Source organism: Pan troglodytes, chromosome 5 (genome assembly GCF_028858775.2).
Source record: "Pan troglodytes isolate AG18354 chromosome 5, NHGRI_mPanTro3-v2.0_pri, whole genome shotgun sequence".
NCBI lineage: Eukaryota > Metazoa > Chordata > Mammalia > Primates > Hominidae > Pan > Pan troglodytes.
The window spans coordinates 150,989,629-151,007,481 of NC_072403.2; the positions used below are offsets into that span (position 1 = coordinate 150,989,629).

General features: G+C 43.1%; 1 protein-coding gene across 1 annotated transcript in view; it reads left to right on the forward strand.

Annotated features, from left to right (window-relative positions):
• The first annotated feature begins 1,043 nt into the window (after positions 1–1,043).
• Positions 1,044–17,853, forward strand: part of HECA (hdc homolog, cell cycle regulator) — a 45,796-nt gene continuing 28,986 nt past the window's right edge. Inside the window, exon 1 of the mRNA XM_527517.7 lies at positions 1,044–1,631. Coding sequence (XP_527517.5) covers positions 1,361–1,631 — 271 coding nt within the window. The 5' untranslated portion in view covers positions 1,044–1,360. The remainder of the gene's footprint in view (positions 1,632–17,853) is intronic.

A 17,853-nucleotide genomic window follows, 5' to 3' on the forward strand; every position in this document is an offset into this window, starting at 1 on the left:
TGAAGGAAGGGAAGGAGTTGGCCGAAAAGGTAGAATAGAATTGCAGAAAGAGATCAAGGGGAGCTCTTCCCAGGGGTCCCCTGCCCTCATATTGCCTGTCTTCACTGGTGTCACCTAATCTCCTACTGCTCATAACCTGGCTACCTATCTTTCACTATCTTTCAGGACAACTCAGCCCTATGCATAGGGATGGGTTCCCCCCCAAGCAGGGACTGCTTCAGAGTCCAGGCAACATCTAGTTACATCCCTGGATGATGGGTCTTGTTTGAGTGAATTGTTTTCACCCCCAGACTGTGGAGGCTTCCCATTCAGGACCCTGGTGTTCATCCCCATTGTCTGGGAACTCTACCCTGTTTCTTTCTTTCTTTCTTTTTTTTTTTTTTTGAGACAGAGTCTCGCTCTGTTGCTCAAGCTGGAGTGCAGTGGCGCGATCTCGGATCTCAGGTTCAAGTGATTCTCCTGCCTCAGCTTCCCGAGTTTCTGGGACTACAGGCACACGCCACCACGCCCAGCTAATTTTTTTTGTATTTTTAGTAGAGACAGGGTTTCACCACGTTGGCCAGGATGGTCTCGATCTCTTGACCTCGTGATACACCCGCCTCGGCCTCCCAAAGTGCTGGGATTACAGGCATAAGCCACCGCGCCCGGTCCCCTGTTTCTTTAATTACTGTTACTGAAAGGCATAGCCTTTGAATGAGTTATTAATCCAAAATCCTTTGTTTTCCATTCTTGCTCTAGTCACAGCTTATTTTTCTAGACCATACTGTTCTAAGCCTCAATTACATTAAGGCCAGGAGGCCACCGAAGAACTCCACATGCCACTGCACTGGCGGGTGGAGCAAGTCAAGCAGGGCAGCTCATGAACGCCCGGGAGTCCAGGAGGCCCGGGTGGGGACGCCTGGATGACGTCACTCGAGTTGGGCAGGCCCCGCGCGGGGCGTGACGTCACGCGGGCGGTCCCGTCAGCCGTGAGGTCACCTGGTGGGCGCGGCCAGGCCGAATCCCCAGTGTCGTCACGGGAGGGGGCGGGCCCAGAGCGTGTCAGTGCAGCCGAATCAAAACAAGCCGGAGACCCGCCTTTTCCCTCCGGCTCGGGAGCGTCTCGCTTGCGCCCCGGGCCCGCGGCGCCCGCGCGGCTGCGAGCCTCGGGTGGCCGCGTGCCGGCTCCAGGAAGCCGGAGAGGGCGCGGCGGCCAGGATGGCGCGGCACGGGCCGTGCGGCTAGACGGGAGCCGAGGGAACCGCCGGCTCGCGCCCTCCGTTCTTTCCCGGAGCCGGCTTCACGCAGGGCCGGGAACGGCCGTGCCTCTGGGATCCGCCTTCGCTGACGCCGGGCACCTACCTGGACGCGAGCGAGCGAGATGCCCAACCCCAAAAACAGCAAAGGCGGCCGCAAAAACAAGCGCGCCAACAGCAGCGGCGACGAGCAGGAAAATGGAGCCGGGGCCCTGGCAGCGGCGGGCGCGGCGGGAGCGGCGGCCGGGGGGGCCCTGGCGGCGGCGGCCGGTTGCGGGGCGGCGGCGGCGGGCGCGCCGGGCACCGGAGGCGCGGCGGGCGCCGGAGGCGCGGGGACTGGCGCCGCGAACGCCGCGGCCGCCGCGGGGGCTGCGGCCGCGGGCGATGCCAAAAACGGTAAGACGGGGCTGGCGGGGCGAGCGCCAACTTCCTCCCCGACGGGGACGGCGCGGTGGCGGGGCCCTGGGTGGCGCGGGCGGTGCGTGGACAATGCGAGAGTCAGGAAGTGCTCACCCCGCCCCTCCGCCCCGCCGCGGCTGCCCCTTGGCGGTCCCCACGCCTGGCGGCGGGGACGGATCTGCGGCCCCTGCCCGGTGTCCGCGCGGGGGGCAGCCCGCGCCCCACACTCTGAGGGGCTCCCGGCTGCGGCAGCGCTGCCCTCGGGCCCAGCCTGCTGCCCGCGCTGGCACTGCCCCGCCGTGTGTGCCGGGCCGAAGGGAGGAAGGAAGGGAGGAAAGAGCCGCCCAAGTTGAGAAGAATGATCCGATTGAAAACTTAGGCACCGGTTAATTCTTCCCGGTGCTCCAAGGCCACCCGTAACCCCCGGAGTGAAGGAGAGAGAGCCTCAATTCTTAGCACACCCAGGCTTGCTGCGTCGATCGCCACAGGTGAAGAGGCCTCGAGACATTTAGGGCCTCTGTGTTTGCTCTTTAATTTTTTGGCTTGCTTGAGGAAGGAAGAGAATCTGAACTTGACTTCCGTTCTCAGCCCGGAGTTAAAAAAAAAAAAAGAAAGAAAGAAAGAAAAGAAAAATCATTCTCTATGTCATTGTGCTTAGCATTTTCAGAAGGAAGCCTCATAATCTTAGGTAGTGCCTGAATGCTCCTTTTGAGGGGACACTTAGGAACTGGCCCAGATGTGGCAGGATTTCTGTTCTCATTACAGAGCCATGGTTTTCGTTATAAGGTGCTGGGCAAACACTTTTACTTATTTGGACAGTTCTTTGAATTCCTCTAGTCAGGCACTTTTTCCAGGAAGACAACGTAGGTATTTTAATGAAGGGAGATTTGAATTGTTATATCTGGCTTTTAATTTATAGCGTCAGCTTTTGAAGCCATTCTTTATGTAGATCAGGCACTTTTTTGTTTTGTTTTGTTTTGTTTTTAGACGGAGTTTGCAATTTCGCCCAGGCTGGAACGTAGTGGCGCAATCTCGGCTCACTGCAACCACCGTCTTCCGGTCTGAAGCGATTCTCCTTGCCTCAGCCTCCCGAGTAGCTGAGATTACAGGCGCCCACCACCACGCTCGGCTAATTTTTGTTATTTTTAGTAGAGACAGGGTTTCACCATATTGGTCAGGCTGGTCTCGAACTCCTGACCTCGTGATCCCGCCCGTCTCGGCCTCCCAAAGTGCTGAGATTACAGGCGTGAGTCACCACGCCCAGCCAGATCAGGCACTTTTTAAACAGGGCACCTGCTCTTACAAGCAGCGTACAGTGCTCTGAACATAGGCGGCTGAATGTCGCCTGTTAGAACTGTAGGCCCCGTTGGCTGTGTCTCTGCAATATTGAAATAGGAAGATTTATTTATTTATTTTCAGAAACAAACTTACCCCGTTTGTGAATGTTTCAGAATACTAGTTTTGGGTAGCCTGTGTTCTTCATGTTCTTTTGTTTTTCTCCTGGCTTTAACCTTCATTTTGGTATTGATGTGGCAGAGAGAAAGGTGCCCAGACTCTGGGTAGGACAGACTCCTAGCTCAGCCATTTAGAGCTTCATCATCTTGGAAAGGTCAGTCTTCCAGAGCCTCAATTTCCTCATGTGTAAACTTGAAAAAAAATTACCCTGGCTCCCTCCTAGTGTTATTGAGAGGCTCAGAGTGCCCCTTCCCTATTATGCTCCCAGTTCTTGTTATTTTAAAGGTTACATATATAATGAGCTTAAAGTTTCTCACAAAGAGTGCATGAACAATGATGACAGCTTTCGTTTATTCATTTAAAAAAGATTACCCGCAGTGTTGCAAGTACCGTGTTCAATACTAAGGGATCCAGCGGTAATCAAGACGAGACATCCCGGTCCTCAGGGAGCTTGCATTCCTGTTCTGGTGGTGGTTTTGGTTTGCTCTGCCCACCCCCCTACCAGCTCCTTTTTTTTTTTTTTTTTTTTTTTTTTTTTTTTTTTTTTTTTGGCCTATGTGGAAGCTTCAAGTTCACAGTTTCCTTTTTTTTCTTGCTCCAAAAGATTAGTCCACTTTAAGGTGGCATGAGGAAATTTTTTTCTTAGGCTACTTGTACCTCCTAGTTTGTACATAACAAACTGGTTAAGGAGCCCCTATTATTATTCTCTGAAGTGGCAAACTCAAGTATATTTAGCAGCACAGTGAATGTGAAGAGCTGTTTCTGATTAGGAGCTTATTTTATTAAGTGAAAGGCGGGGAGAAAAAGGAATGGGCCAACATTCCCATAGTCAGGGTCAGAGGATGTAACTTATATTAGAGGAGTGAGCCAAATTTTATGATGCCTGATTCTTGTTTCTGAAGTGATGTGAAGTCTTCGTGAATGATTCACCTTAATGTGAGGAACCCCCCCTCAGTTCTGCAGTTGATGATAACTGAACTTGGATGCCGAGGACTCCTGAGTGCAAAATCAAATGCCTTTTTCTTTTCTTTCTTTCTTTCTTTGTTTTTTTCTTTGCTATTTAAAGCTATAGTTTATAAGGTAGGGGTTTGGGAGAGGCATTACTGGTGAATTTTTAAAGAGGAAGGGGCAAGAGATGTGTAAATTCTCAAAATCAACTAAGGACCAATATTTGGATTTTTAATGTTAAAATTATTATCGGTAGTAGTTTTAAGTGTATTTCAATTTTTTACTTAACTGTGACATTAGATTTTGTAATTACAGAAATTACAAATCAAGTAATTATTACAAGAAAGGAGGTACTTGATATTCTTTGAAACTTGTAAATAGTTTTTCACTGTTCAAGTCAGCTATCTACATCTGCAAACATGCAAACTTAATGACTTCGCTTAAAATTAATAGTGTTTATTTGTAGTTGTTTGGAGTTTATAGAATGGTTTTGTGTCTTGTAGCTCTTGGGCAGTGTGGCCACCAGAGCAGGGCAATATTAGCTTTTAGTTGTTCAGTTTGTCAAGTGGGCATAAATAAATACTTATTCTGTAAAGGAAGATTACTAGCTAGGGAGAGCTTGGGGAAGCCGCGGTATAGTTGTGGTTGGAGAAGTTGAACTGGCTGCAGTTGTGCATCTTGAGTAAGTTTAATATTAATTCTTAGGATATCATACCGCTAATAAGACATTTATTAGATACTAATTTTAAGATACTAGTTTATGAGGCTTATTTTTCAGGGATTGGTGTAAAAGACCACCCCATCTTTTTCCTACATAGTAATCTGTCTGCACATACCATTTGCATTTTCATTGCAGGTATACAAGATTACCAATGGTTATATTTAGAATCTAGTTATCAAAAGGTAGATACGTAGTTTCATTCTGGTTCCATTAGGCCTCTACATTTCTACATCAGGCCTAAAAATATTTGAAACCTTGATCATAGTATATCTAGTTTTCATTGGGCCTGGATCTTAAGTACTTTTATACATTCCTGTTATTGGATGACCATGGTTCATCACTCCACTCATTCCTTACTGCCTCTAGAACCCGTGGGCAGCAGAGTCTGCCTTAATTCATGGAACTGTTTCTAGCAGATGGAGTTCGTTTGCATAGAGATTGGCTTTCCATTTGGTGGACCTAGATTCAAATCCTGGCTTCTCAAATTACTTGTCAAATGACCTTGGGCAAGTCATTTAACTTCTCTGAGCCTTGGTTTCTGCTTTGTAAAATGGGATTGTAGTACCTACCCATACAGATGTAGTAAAATATCTGTATCTATCTATTAAATATATTTAAAATAAATAGATTACATACATTAGATAGATTAGAACAGTGTCTGACTTATAGTACCAGCTTACGAAGTATTAGCTGTTTGTCTTAGATCCTGGAAATAGCCTGAGCAGAGATACACGTGCTGGAGGTTACTGGAGAGTGCTCTTGGCATCATTCCTAGTGGAGGAGGGAAGGAAGCAGGATTGGGCAGAAGCAGGAGTTGAACTGTGATGCATCTGTAACAGAGACCCCAGTTGATCCTCTCTTGGGGAGCTCTGGAGGTGGGATGGCCTTTCTGAGTTATCTCACCTTAAATAATAGGGGCAGGGCCTTCTACACACTCCCCCAACTCCCAGTTGACTGGTCATTTGGACTTGGGCTCCCCCCAGGAAGAGAGTATGACCTTGAGGGTGGCATCTCTTTACCTGGAAACCCTTTATGGAGAGGGACTCTGCTGAGAAGCTTCAGCTCTGAGTGAAAGGAGAGCCATTCTTCTTCCCCTAGCATTATGGATGTCTCCATTTAGACCGCCAGTACCATTCACATAAAACACAGGTGTGGAATAAATATTTCTCACTAACAACTAAATAGGCTTTGTGGAGGAGACTGGGAATTAACCACCATTATAACAGTGTTTCCATGGGAAAATGCGTTCTGAATTCCATATATCTGTTTACAAGTAGATTTTTTTGGAGTACCACCTGTTCCCTATGCACAGGATTTGTATTTTGCTGCATATTTAGGCCACTAAAGACACTTTTTATAACCGAGGTTTGTAGTATATTTTAAATAGTTTCTTTTTAGATGTTTACTTTAATTCCTACTACATTTAAATTACCTATATCCATCAGTAGGAAAATGAAAAATGTTTGCTTGCTGTTTATTTTCAAATCAAGGAATATCTGTTGAGGATCTAAGGTATACAGGTTACCATTATAATCTTAGAAAACATTTTCTTGCCTTATCTAGAAGTCAGTTTTTTGGGTCTCAAGAACTATTTGCCTTTGGATGTTGTCTTTTGAAATCCACCTTTTTAGTGGAGATTGGCAGAAAATATTGCCTCATGCATCAAAGATTCTTCCTGTACACTTCGTGTATTAAAGTGAAGAGCTCTTCTGTGCGCCGTTCATGGTGCTCTATGCGCAGTCTCGTCTTTCTCTCATTCTTTACTTGTTAGAGGATCTGTGATCTGTCCTTAAGTTCTAGAAACTAAACCTTCAATGTCAATTTTCCTGTAAGTCCAAGAATATATTTCATTCCATGGAGAATTGAAAACGGGAGATAAAACGGGAAAATCTCTTGCAGCTTAATCCTCCTATGAGTTTACTTCAGGCTTTTAGCTATGAATAATTTAAAGAACTTGAAGGTACCAGAAGAGATTCTTTACAGAAAAAAATCTGTCCTAACTGATTTTGATCAGCAACTCTTTGGCATTTTTGTTTTTTGAGATGGAGTCTCGCTCTGTCACCCAGGCTGGAGTGCAGTGGCACTATCTCAGCTCACTGCAAGCTCCACCTCCCAGGTTCACACTATTCTCCTACCTCAGCCTCCCGAGTAGCTGGGACTACAGGCACCCGCCACAATGCCCGGCTAATTTTTTGTATTTTTAGTAGAGACAGGGTTTCTCCGTGTTAGCCAGGATGGTCTTGATCTCCTGACATCAAGATCCGCCCACCTCGGCCTCCCAAAGTGCTGAGATTACAGGCGTGAGCCAGCGCGCCCGGCCCTCTTTGGCATTTTTAAGGGCTTTATTTATTTGAAAATATTGTGTTATTTTATTATTTTACCAGTAATAAAATAAGCATCATAGAAAAGAAGCTTGCTTTGCCTTTCTGGTTAAACACATAATTCCACCACTTAAGAGATCAACATTATTTTGATATATGTTCTTGCAGCCTTAAATTTTTTTTCTCACAAAACTTTTAAAAGTACATATATAGTTTCTGCAAAAAGAAGATCATATATTTTATAATCTGATTTTTACGCATAGAATAGTTTGTGGACATTTTAGCAGAGCAGTAAATATACAGGTGCATCATCATATGTCTGCACCTTGGAAATTTGATCATTCCACTATTGTTTACCTTTAGGTTCTTATTTATATATTTCTGGGCATTTGTCCACTTAATTACTTCATGTTTTAGTTTGTTTCTGCTGCCACAACAAAATACCTCAGTGTGGATAATTTATAAACAATAGAAATTTATTTCTCACAGTTCTAGAAGCTGGGAAGTCCAAGGTCACAGCCAGCAGATTCTGTAGTTGGTGAGAATCACAGCATACTCACATGGCAGAAAAGGTGAAAGGGATGAACTTGTTCCTTCAAGCACTTTTATGAGGGATCTAATCCCGTTCATGAGAGCCCTCATGGCCTAAACACCTTCTTTTTTTTTTTTTTGAGACAGAGTCTCACTATGTCGCCAGGCTAGAGTGTAGTGGCTTGATCTCAGCTCACTGCACCTTCCACCTCCCAGGTTCAAGCGATTCTCCTGCCTCAGCCTCCCTAGTAGCTGGGACTACAGGCACATGCCACCATGCCCAGCTAATTTTTTTTTTTTTTGGACATGGAGTGTCGCTCTGTCGCCCAGGCTGGAGTGCAGTGGTGTGATCTCGTCTCACTGCAAGCTCCACCTCCTGGGTTCACGCCATTCTCCTGCCTCAGCCTCCCGAGTAGCTGGGACTACAGGCACCCGCCACCACGCCCGGCTAATTTTTTGTATTTTTAGTAGAGACAGGGTTTCACCACGTTAGTCAGGATGGTCTCGATCTCTTGACCTTGTGATCCACTCGCCTTGACCTCCCAAAGTGCTGGGATTACAGGTGTGAGCCACTGCACCTGACCATGGCCTAAACACCTTCTAAAGGCTCCACCTCATAATACTGTTGCACTGGGGATTACGTTTCAGCATGAATCTTGGAGGGACACAAACATTCAAACCACAGCATGTACTTAGGAAAAATTCTTCCTGTGGACTTGCTATATCCAAGGATATGCATATTCTCGTGACTTTTAATACATGCTGACAGATTGCCCTATTGAAAGGTTGTACCAGTTTGACATTGCTGTGGTCAGAGTGCTTTTCCCCATGGTCTCATCATTCCCTGGTGGTTTTAAAGGCATGCTGGAGAATTGCTCAGCAAATTCTCCAAAATGTCTCAGCAACTGGAGGGCCCCATTCGCATCCGGAATTTGGAGCAGATGCTGTCGTACATAGAGGGACTTTCCAAGGCTGGATGTATTTCTGTTTTTAAAACAGATTTTAAAAAGTAGTAATGGTGGCCAGGCAATGGTGGCTCACGACTGTAATCCCAGCACTTTTGGAGGCCGAGGTGGGCGGATCATGAGGTCAGGAGTTCAAGACCAGCCTGACCAACATGCTGAAACCCTGTTTCTCTACTAAAAATACAAAAATTAGCTGGGCATGGTGGCAGGCTCCTGTAATCTCAGCTACTCGGGAGGCTGAGGCAGGAGAATCACTTGAATCCAGGAGGCGGAGGTTGCAGTGAGCTGAGATCGCGCCATTGCACTCCAGCCTGGCGACAGAATGAGACTCCGTCTCAAAAACAAAAGTAATAATGGTAGATGATATTTTAGTAACTGGTGATAGAGTTAGTGAAGATGAAAGCATAGACCTTTGAAATTCTGTCTGCATCATGATTCTAATCTTACAAAGTAAGATCTGGAGTTTTTAAAGCTTTAGTGAAAAAAGACTGGGTACTTCAGGCTTGGGTGTAAAGCTAGGTGCCATAACTTACGCTATAGCAGAGTGACTTTGGGGCAGGTTATTTAACCTTTCTCAGCCTCTGTTTTCTAAATGCAATCCTTTAGGGTGTTTTTTTGAAGGAAAACAGTATATGTGAAAGACGTTGGCACAGGGCCTGGCAGATATGAGCCCTGTCAACAACAGCTTTGTAAATTTTGTGGTTTGTTCAACCTTATCCAACTAAAAAACTTGTTAAGCCATTGTGATGTTAAGAACAGACACTGCGAGACATTAATGTGGAAAAAGACTATAGTACCATGCAAGTTTTTATTCAAGCACTGCTTTGACTCAAAATGATTATCTACTCTTCCCCCATCTTCTCTTTCTTATCATAGTTTACTGGGAAAAAATCAGATGATTTAGCTAAAAATAAGCAAACAAAAAGCAACATGTAAAAATGGGTACATCTTCCTTATATAGAAATAAATGCTGCCAGGCGTGGTGGCTCACGCCTGTAATCCCAGCACTTTGGGAGGCCGAGGCAGGCAGATCACAAGGTCAGGAGATCGAGACCACCCTGGCCAACATGGTGAAACCCCATCTCTACTAAGAATAGAATAATTAGCTGGATGTGGTGGCACGTGCCTGTAATCCCAGCTACTCGGGAGGCTGAGGCAGGAGAATCGCTTGAACCCAGGAGATGGAGATTGCAGTGAGCCGAGATAGCGCCACTGCATTGCAGTCTGGTGACAGAGCGAGACTCTGTCTCAAAAAAAAAAAAAAAAAAAAGAAAGAAATGCAAGTAAGTTATTCCATGTATTAAACGAGGGCAGCTGTGAAAGAGCAGGAGCATATGTGGCAAAATATTGGGTTAAATATAAGTATTGGATTTGAAGATGGAGAAGTCAAATGAGTATGTGGAGTTGTGTAGCTGAAAGGAGGTGAGGAGCCCAGGATGTACTTTGGGGGATCAGCCAGGGCTTAGTGTTACTGAGAATTAAACACAGGATCCTTCCCTCTCTCCAGGCAACTACTGGATTCATTAGATCCTCATTCATTCATTAGATCCTCATTCATTAGATCCTAATTCATTGTTTATATACTCATCCATTTACTACATATTTATTATGCACCTACTATCTCCTATGACTGAGAAGTACAATGTTAAATTATACTTGGGGGGATCAGAATCCATACCATCAAGGGCTCACTGTGAAGCTGGCAGAGAGACATGGAAACAACAGGAGCCATGATAATGTACTGTGGATACCCAGTGGGGAAAATGATGTTTCCTGGAGGAGGGGACATTTGAGCTGAGTCTTGCAGGAAGAGAGACAGTGAATTCTAAAGGTAGAGGAAGGATGTTCCAAACAGAGGGAAGTGAAAAAGGGCCTTGAGTTCTGGTTGCTCCAGGAGTTTGATGTAGCCGGTGTCAGGCGCCGTGGTAGGACTGGAGGCTGGAAAGGGGGCTGGGTCAGACAGTCAAAGCTGGATGTTTGTAGCCAGTGGAGAACCGCCCACCTAGGTTTATAAACAAGGACATGGTCAGCTGAATTTGAAAAGGGGGTAATCACAGGTTGTTGACAAGTTTGTAAAATTATATATTTTAACAGAATGAGTATCTTTTAATACAGCTAATAAAGGATTGGAGGTGGAGCCTGCCATGGACCCTCAATTGTGGTTTTTCAATGAAGCAGACGGTACATGGCACATGCTGCTTTTCTGCCCAGGATGACAGTGTTGCAGGATCCAAGACTGCTGTATGGAAAGCCTATCTTAATTGTGGGCAGCAGCAGCCCAGTGCTTTCTGAGCCATGTGAGGTTACTAACTGAGGTTAACATCAGAGAACTAGATGCCAGTGGGAGGGATTGGGACCATTTGAGCAAGTAAGATTTTCTCTAGAGGCAGGGGCTTGTCCCTATGGTTTATTTTTCGTACCTAGGTAGAAAGTGTATATCTCTGTGCCAAGTTGTACTAATTATCTTGGTTTGTCATTTTATTTTTGTCAACATCTTACCAGTTTTTAAAACAATAAACTCTGGTGAGGGGAAATGCTATTTTGTACAGAGTGACTGTGTGTTTTAATTTTGTATATTTCAGAAAGCTTCCAGTTTTCAGTGGTTAGCGAAATAGCAACTTGCTTTATTTAATCAACAGGATGTTTTAGCTTAATTGTACTTGAGAGCTTTTTATAAACTAGCAAAAAGTCAGTAGCATTTCTAATACTTTAAAATGTTACGATTTTTCAGACAAATTACTTTTGCTAAATTGTACAGATAAGGATAATACTTGAAAAGTCTAAGAGTGAGAAACAAGAAAGATATTAAGAGGAAGCTTAAAGAAAAGTGAGGAAAAAGGAAGATGAAGTGTTCAATGTAGTCATATAATTGCTTAGATAGCATTTAATGAGAAAGTTAGCATTGTTCTCATATATACACGTAATATAGTGTATTTCATAGATTTAAATAGTCAAGGAGGAAAAACTTTCTCTACTCTCTTAGGCTTAGTGATTGAGGGTCTGCAAATTAAATTGACAAGAGACAGATTGCAAGATAAAAGACATTTAATCATAGAAAAATGTGAGCCAAAGGAATGGTTAGAAGTAGGGGCTTGTATGTTATTTTAATAGGGGAAGGGGAGGGGAGAAAAGGGAACTTATGGGAAAACAAAGGACTTTTTGGAAAGATAAGCGGGCCTTTAGGAGAATAGATGAAAGATGCGATAGTTTTGTGGTAATATCAGCTTGGTGTGGTGTGAAGACTTTTCATCTCTGGTGATGAGTCGCTCTTCCTTGGTTGCTCTTGGGGAGGGGATTTATGTTAATTGAATTCTTTTTGAGAGCCTCTGCTTTTAGGCCAGTAAGAGATTTCAGGAACTTAATCACTTTCAGCTCTTTAATTTTTATGCCACAGTGGCATATTCTGGACCCCCTCACAATATATTGCCACTCAAATCATATTACCTCCCCTCCCCTACCAAGAACAATTACAGATAGTCGGATAGGAAAAGATGGTCCAGGTGTCACAATTCACATTTCTTTTTATTTCATTTTATTGGAAATTCATTAAAAATCGAATGCCTTAAGATTTATTCCTTCATAACACGTGATCAAGAGGATGAATTCAGACAAAAGTTAGTAAGGTATCAAATTGCTCAGGTAAGTTAAGCAGCTACTTGCCACATTGAAAATGTATATTTTTCTCTAGGGGTAAGCATAGGTTTGATTATACTTTAGATCATGTCCCTTGAAGTTATAAAGTCATCTCAGTAGAGTCTTTGGACACTAATGTTGAAACTGAGTCACAGGGTTTGTTTTCGCTTTATAAATGAGCACTCCTGAGTGTGATGCTTATTTCAGTGTAATATTTAGTATAACACAACTTCTTATTAAGGTAACACACTAGTTGTTATGCCTAACACAGCTCAGTAGGCAGAAGTCGAAACAGAAATGTACAGAATCAAGTTCTGGCTATTTTTGATTGGCAGCGGGTACAATCTGTAATCTGAGAGCGGGAGCCTGAGATGGCTGGTGATAGGTGTCAGTGAACAGACACGGAGAGCCCAGAACAGTGCTGCCAGAAGCCATGAAGAGGGCCTGGCATTGAAAAATAAGTGCCTGCTGTGGTGGAGGCAGAAGTGTACATGCCTGAAAGCATAGGGAAGCTCAAAGAATTCTTCCAAATGGTTTCCAGCTCCTTGGATCCGTTCTTACTGGGCAGTGCCTACACGTCACAGTGACTTTCTTTACCTCGGTAATGATACAGTTCCACTGTGTTAGGCATATAGTTTTAGTAGTGAAGGTGATGTGCTGTAGTGCAGAAGCAAATTAGGCAAGACTCCTGGGTGATTGGTGTGTTGGGTCTGTAGAACTTACGGAAAGGAGAAGCAGCCATTCCTAGTGACAGGAACAGTGAAGTTGCCACAGCTCCCCTTTTTGAGTGGTTAGTAGGAGTCAGGTGTGACACCTGCAGTCTGCAGTCTACATTTGAGTATGAGGACACTAAGCTTTAGAGATGGCCTTCCCTTCTTGCAGAAAAGGCTTGGCTGTAGGGAAGTGTGCCTGACCCCCATGCTTTATAGTTGGAATCTTGTTGATGTTGGGTCCATCTTGACTCACACACATACGTACATAAATAATGAAAAACTGTATGCAGATTTTTAAAGGAGAGGACTGAAATTCAGTGTAAAAACACCAATATGGTTTTTATACTGAATAAGGACATTTACGTTACTTTTAAAAGGTCTTATGGGTCGGGCGTAGTGGCTCATGCCTGTAATCCCAGCACTTTAGGAGGCTGAGGTGGGTGAAACACTTGAGTCCAGGAGTTCGAAACCAGCCTGGGCAACATGACAAAACCCCACCTCTGCAAAAATACAAAAATTAGCTGGATGTGGTGGTGTGTGCCTGTAGTCCCAGCTACTCGGGAGGCTGAGGTGGGAGGATCGCTTGAGCCCAGGAGGAAAGGGTTGCAGTGAGCTGCATCTAGCCTGGGTGACAGAACGAGATGCTGTCTAAAAAAAGAAAAAAACCTTATGCTTGTCATTCTGGTACTTGAACTGAAATTACATTTGTAAAACAAGAAAATACGTGACCCAAGGAAGCACTTTACTCACACATTGTACACTTATGTTGATCTGATCCTTCTATCACAGAAGGACTTCCTGGTCTTGGCTTGGGAGATTGTGAACATTTGAACTGGCACTTCCTGTTCTTAATGGACCAGAGTTCATAACTAGCATGTGATTATCTTTAGGGTAAAGTCCTAGCAGTAGGATCACTGGTTTGATACATATTGCCAAACTGCTCCTACAGACGAGGTTTGCCAGTTTACACCATCAGTGGTGGTACAGTTCCTTCGCACTCTGTAATGTAAATTTCGATTACCATTTTCATCTTTGCCAATCAGATAGATGAAAAATCACATCTCATTGTCATAATATTTGCATTTTTTGGATCATCAGTGAATATCTTTTTATATTTATATTGATCATTTGTATTTTTTTCTTGTTTGTGATTTTTGTCCATTTTACTAATAGGGTATTTGTGTTCTTACTGATTTTCACAAAGTGTTTGCGTATTCAGGGTACTTTTTGACATACGCTTTCCCTAATTTATTGTTTGCCTTTCAGCCTTATTTATGGTTGTCTTTGCTGGTTAGAAATTTTACAGTTTTGTATGATTACATTAACATCCACATAGAAATAAAGGTAAAGGTAAGGGAGTGTGAGGAAAGTTGTGAAATTACTTGTAGGCAAAGCAGTTTGGGCATGGCATAAAGTTAGCAACTTTGAGTTCATTTGTATACCAGTGCACAGTAATGCTATTACATTTATGAGGTTGTGTTTACTTTTTAATTTGGAAGGCTCTGTTTCTCAGAATTGGTTGCAACCCGCTAGGTGTGGTGGCTTACGCCTGTAATCTCAGCACTTTGGGAGGCCGAGGCAGGCAGATCACTTGAGGTCAAGAGTTTGAGACCAACTTGGCCAACATGGTGAAACCCCATGTCACTACTAAAAATGCTAACATTAGCTGGGCATGGTGGCGCATGCCTCTTATCCCAGCTACTCTTGAGGCTGAGGCAGGAGAATCGCTTCAACCTGGGAGGCAGAGGTTGCAGTGAGCTGAGATCATGCCTCTAAACTCCAGCCTGGGCATTAGAGGGAGACTCTCTCTCCAAAAAAAAAAAAAAAAAAAAAAAAAAATTGGTTGCAACTCCTGCTGCCCTCCCTTACCTCCTCTCCGAGTCTCTGGCCACTCAACTGCTGTCGAGTCACTAGCTGAGCTCCAGTGCTCAACACCCGTCTCTTCTTGCACATTTCTAAAATCCCTTGTAGTTTTTTTCCAGCTATGTAGGACTTTGACACTTGTAGATAAAGACTCATTATTTACTTGTAATTGCCTCTTCTCAAGAACCAGGCTGCAAACTGAGGCCTCTTAAGGCTAAATTGCCCATAGTTGCTTATGATAACAGACTTAAATGCTGAATCATAAGAAAGTTCTCATTTTTCTCCTTCTGGCACTTGAACTGAAATTACATGTGTATATTAATAAAATGAGAACATAGCACTCGATTGAACCAAGAGTTTACTCACACACCATGCATCATGCTGATCCAGGGAGCCTTTGTGCCTTCTCAGATGTCTGTGATTTGGAAGAGGTTTCCAAACTCATTTCTGTTCTAAAGAGTGTGAGATTTGGGAGGCACAGGTTATAGGTGATCTGGCTCTGCCATTTTGCAAGGCTGCCAAACCTTGCCAAGCCCAAGTTTTATCTGCAGAAAGTGAGCATGACATGATACTGTTTGTGACGAGCTCTTTTTCAAACCATAGAACTGTTTGGAAAAGCAAATCGTTGTGCCATGATTTGGGGATTTTAGTTTTTTCTAGGTGAGTTTTTGGTTCTCTGTTTGTAATGTGGTGTAGTGTGGCTGCTTCCCAACCAGTGATGAATGCACACACTGATTTGTTGGAAGAACCAGTGCAGATGTTGGCTTTCCCCCAGGGAGTTTGCAGTGAATGCCGGTCTTCCAAATCTGTATTCTGCTGCTTGGGGGGGAGCCTTTCGTTTCTCTGCAAGTTTGGGTCTGGGAGCTCTTGCTGTGCAAATTTTGCCCAGAGAATCTGTAGTATTCATTCTCCTGCCGGTCTCAGGGCAAGCCCAGTTTTTTGAATGAGACCTTCTGGAGCTACTGCAAACAGCCTTTCTGACCCCACAGTGAGGAGAAACTGAGGTAACCGAAGCCTTGAGGAGGGTTCTTTCACCAGTGTGAGCATAGCTGACTTTGGGATTCTTTTGTTGTGATCTGTGGATCAATCCTGTCCCTGAGCTCTCCTGATTTTGTTATAACAGCAGAGTCCACTTAGATTTTAACCATTTGATCAGCAGAGCCTTGTTTTTGGCCTGTTGTGCTGCATGATTTACAGTGTGCATCTGGATTTGTAATTATGCCTCACATAGTTTATATTTTGATTCACTTCAGGCTTTTCTGCTTTCTCCTCTTTACCTGCCTCTAGGGCCATATGGAGTGGAAGTTTGCATGTTGTTGTAAAAGCATTTTGAAATGTTCATCAGACTTTCATGGTTTCCTTACTTCCCTTTTAGGTTTTGCATTTTAAATTAGGTTATAGAATTGTGAATTTACCAAACTATATTGTGGATTTTATTCAAACAGTTTCTGTGGGTATGAAATACTGGTCATGTGTATGTATTAATATTTTATATGGAATCATTATATTTCTTGGGGTTAGGCTGACAAAAAACAATCTGTTAGCTTCATTCATGAGAGGTATTCAGATTTGAAATTTTTGACTTTGGAATAAATCAGTTTTCCTCAACTTATATTTTAATGTTCTGTGATATATGTGATCTAAAGATGACTTTGGGGGTGAGAGTGGGGCTAAAAAAAAGAAATAGATGATAAAAAAGATGACTTTGAGTAATTTTAAAATAATTTTAAATATTTTTTCTTGATCAATTTTGGACATATGAGTTAGAATTCATTTAGAATATATATATATATGTTGAATATAATCATAGGTAATATAACAAATTCTATAATAGTAGAAAGTAAGTTTTAGATTTTTTTGGTAACTCTTTTCACAAATGTTATATTATTTTTCCCCTCTGGTTTTGAAATGAATAGTTTTGAGTCTTTGAGAATGGTCATACCATAAAATTATATCTGTGTTCCACAAAAGTTAGTAATTGGAAAAGGAATGAACATTTAATTAAAATATCACTAGCTTAAACTATCAATGGGAGTCTGTAACTCTAAGTTTACTTAATTTTCCTTAGAAAATTTTATGAAATACTCCCTTGAAATCAAATCATATTATAGCAAGTTGCTTCAAGTTAGTATATGTGAACTGCTAGTTCACAACAATCATGACTGATTGTTGAGTCTACTTTTTCATTTTTACTGAGGTATGGATAAGACTTAGACATGCCCGCTTCTTTGACAAGTTTTTCCTTGTTGCAACAGATTCTATAACTTGCCTGTTGGTTGCTGATGCAGCTTTTCAGAAATAGGCCGTGCAGTGTGGCCCCAGGCAAAAGCTTTGTCTTTTCTCCCCAGAACCTAGCGGAATGACTGCCAGAGTGATCACTATAAAGCATTTTACCAGGTTATTTTGAAGGGACGCAGGGAGCAGAAAGAGTGTATTTCAGAAAGTTCAGCAGGGCAGAAAAGGCCTGTGGAAAACAAAAGAGTGTAAAGATTTCATTTATTTTAGGGTATGGATAGGGTAAAGAAGTGAATTTAGCTACATCGTGCTGAGATTTTATTGATTTAAATACAGTAGTCTTAAAATCATCTTGGGAGTTGGTGTGTTAACTCAATCCGTTTAAGTAAACAGAATGCAGGCAAGGCAGGCTGAACTTCTGTTTCTCTCGGCCGTGCTTTTTCTGCTACTTAATTTGATATTCTCCATACTGAGAGAATGGTGTTTCTTTACATTCTTTCAAAGGAAAATCCTCCTCTTTTGAGTTTAGCAATTCTATTAACTAGAGCAGATTGACTTTCTTGTCATTATTTTTAAGGAGTGCAAAGATTGGGGTCAGGAAACCTTTATACTGTAATTGAGTTTAAGTACTTTTTTAACGTGGTCACTTAGGTTGGTGCAAAAGTAATTTGCGATTTTTGCCATTACTTTCTTACCTACTTTTTAAGTACTCTAAGGATTAATATGAGGATTGAACATTTTGAATAAGACACTTTTCTCAATTGTAGAACTACATACTACAATCTGGTTACACAAAGCTGTGGGGTCACCGCCTCTCCATATAAGCTGGCTCTG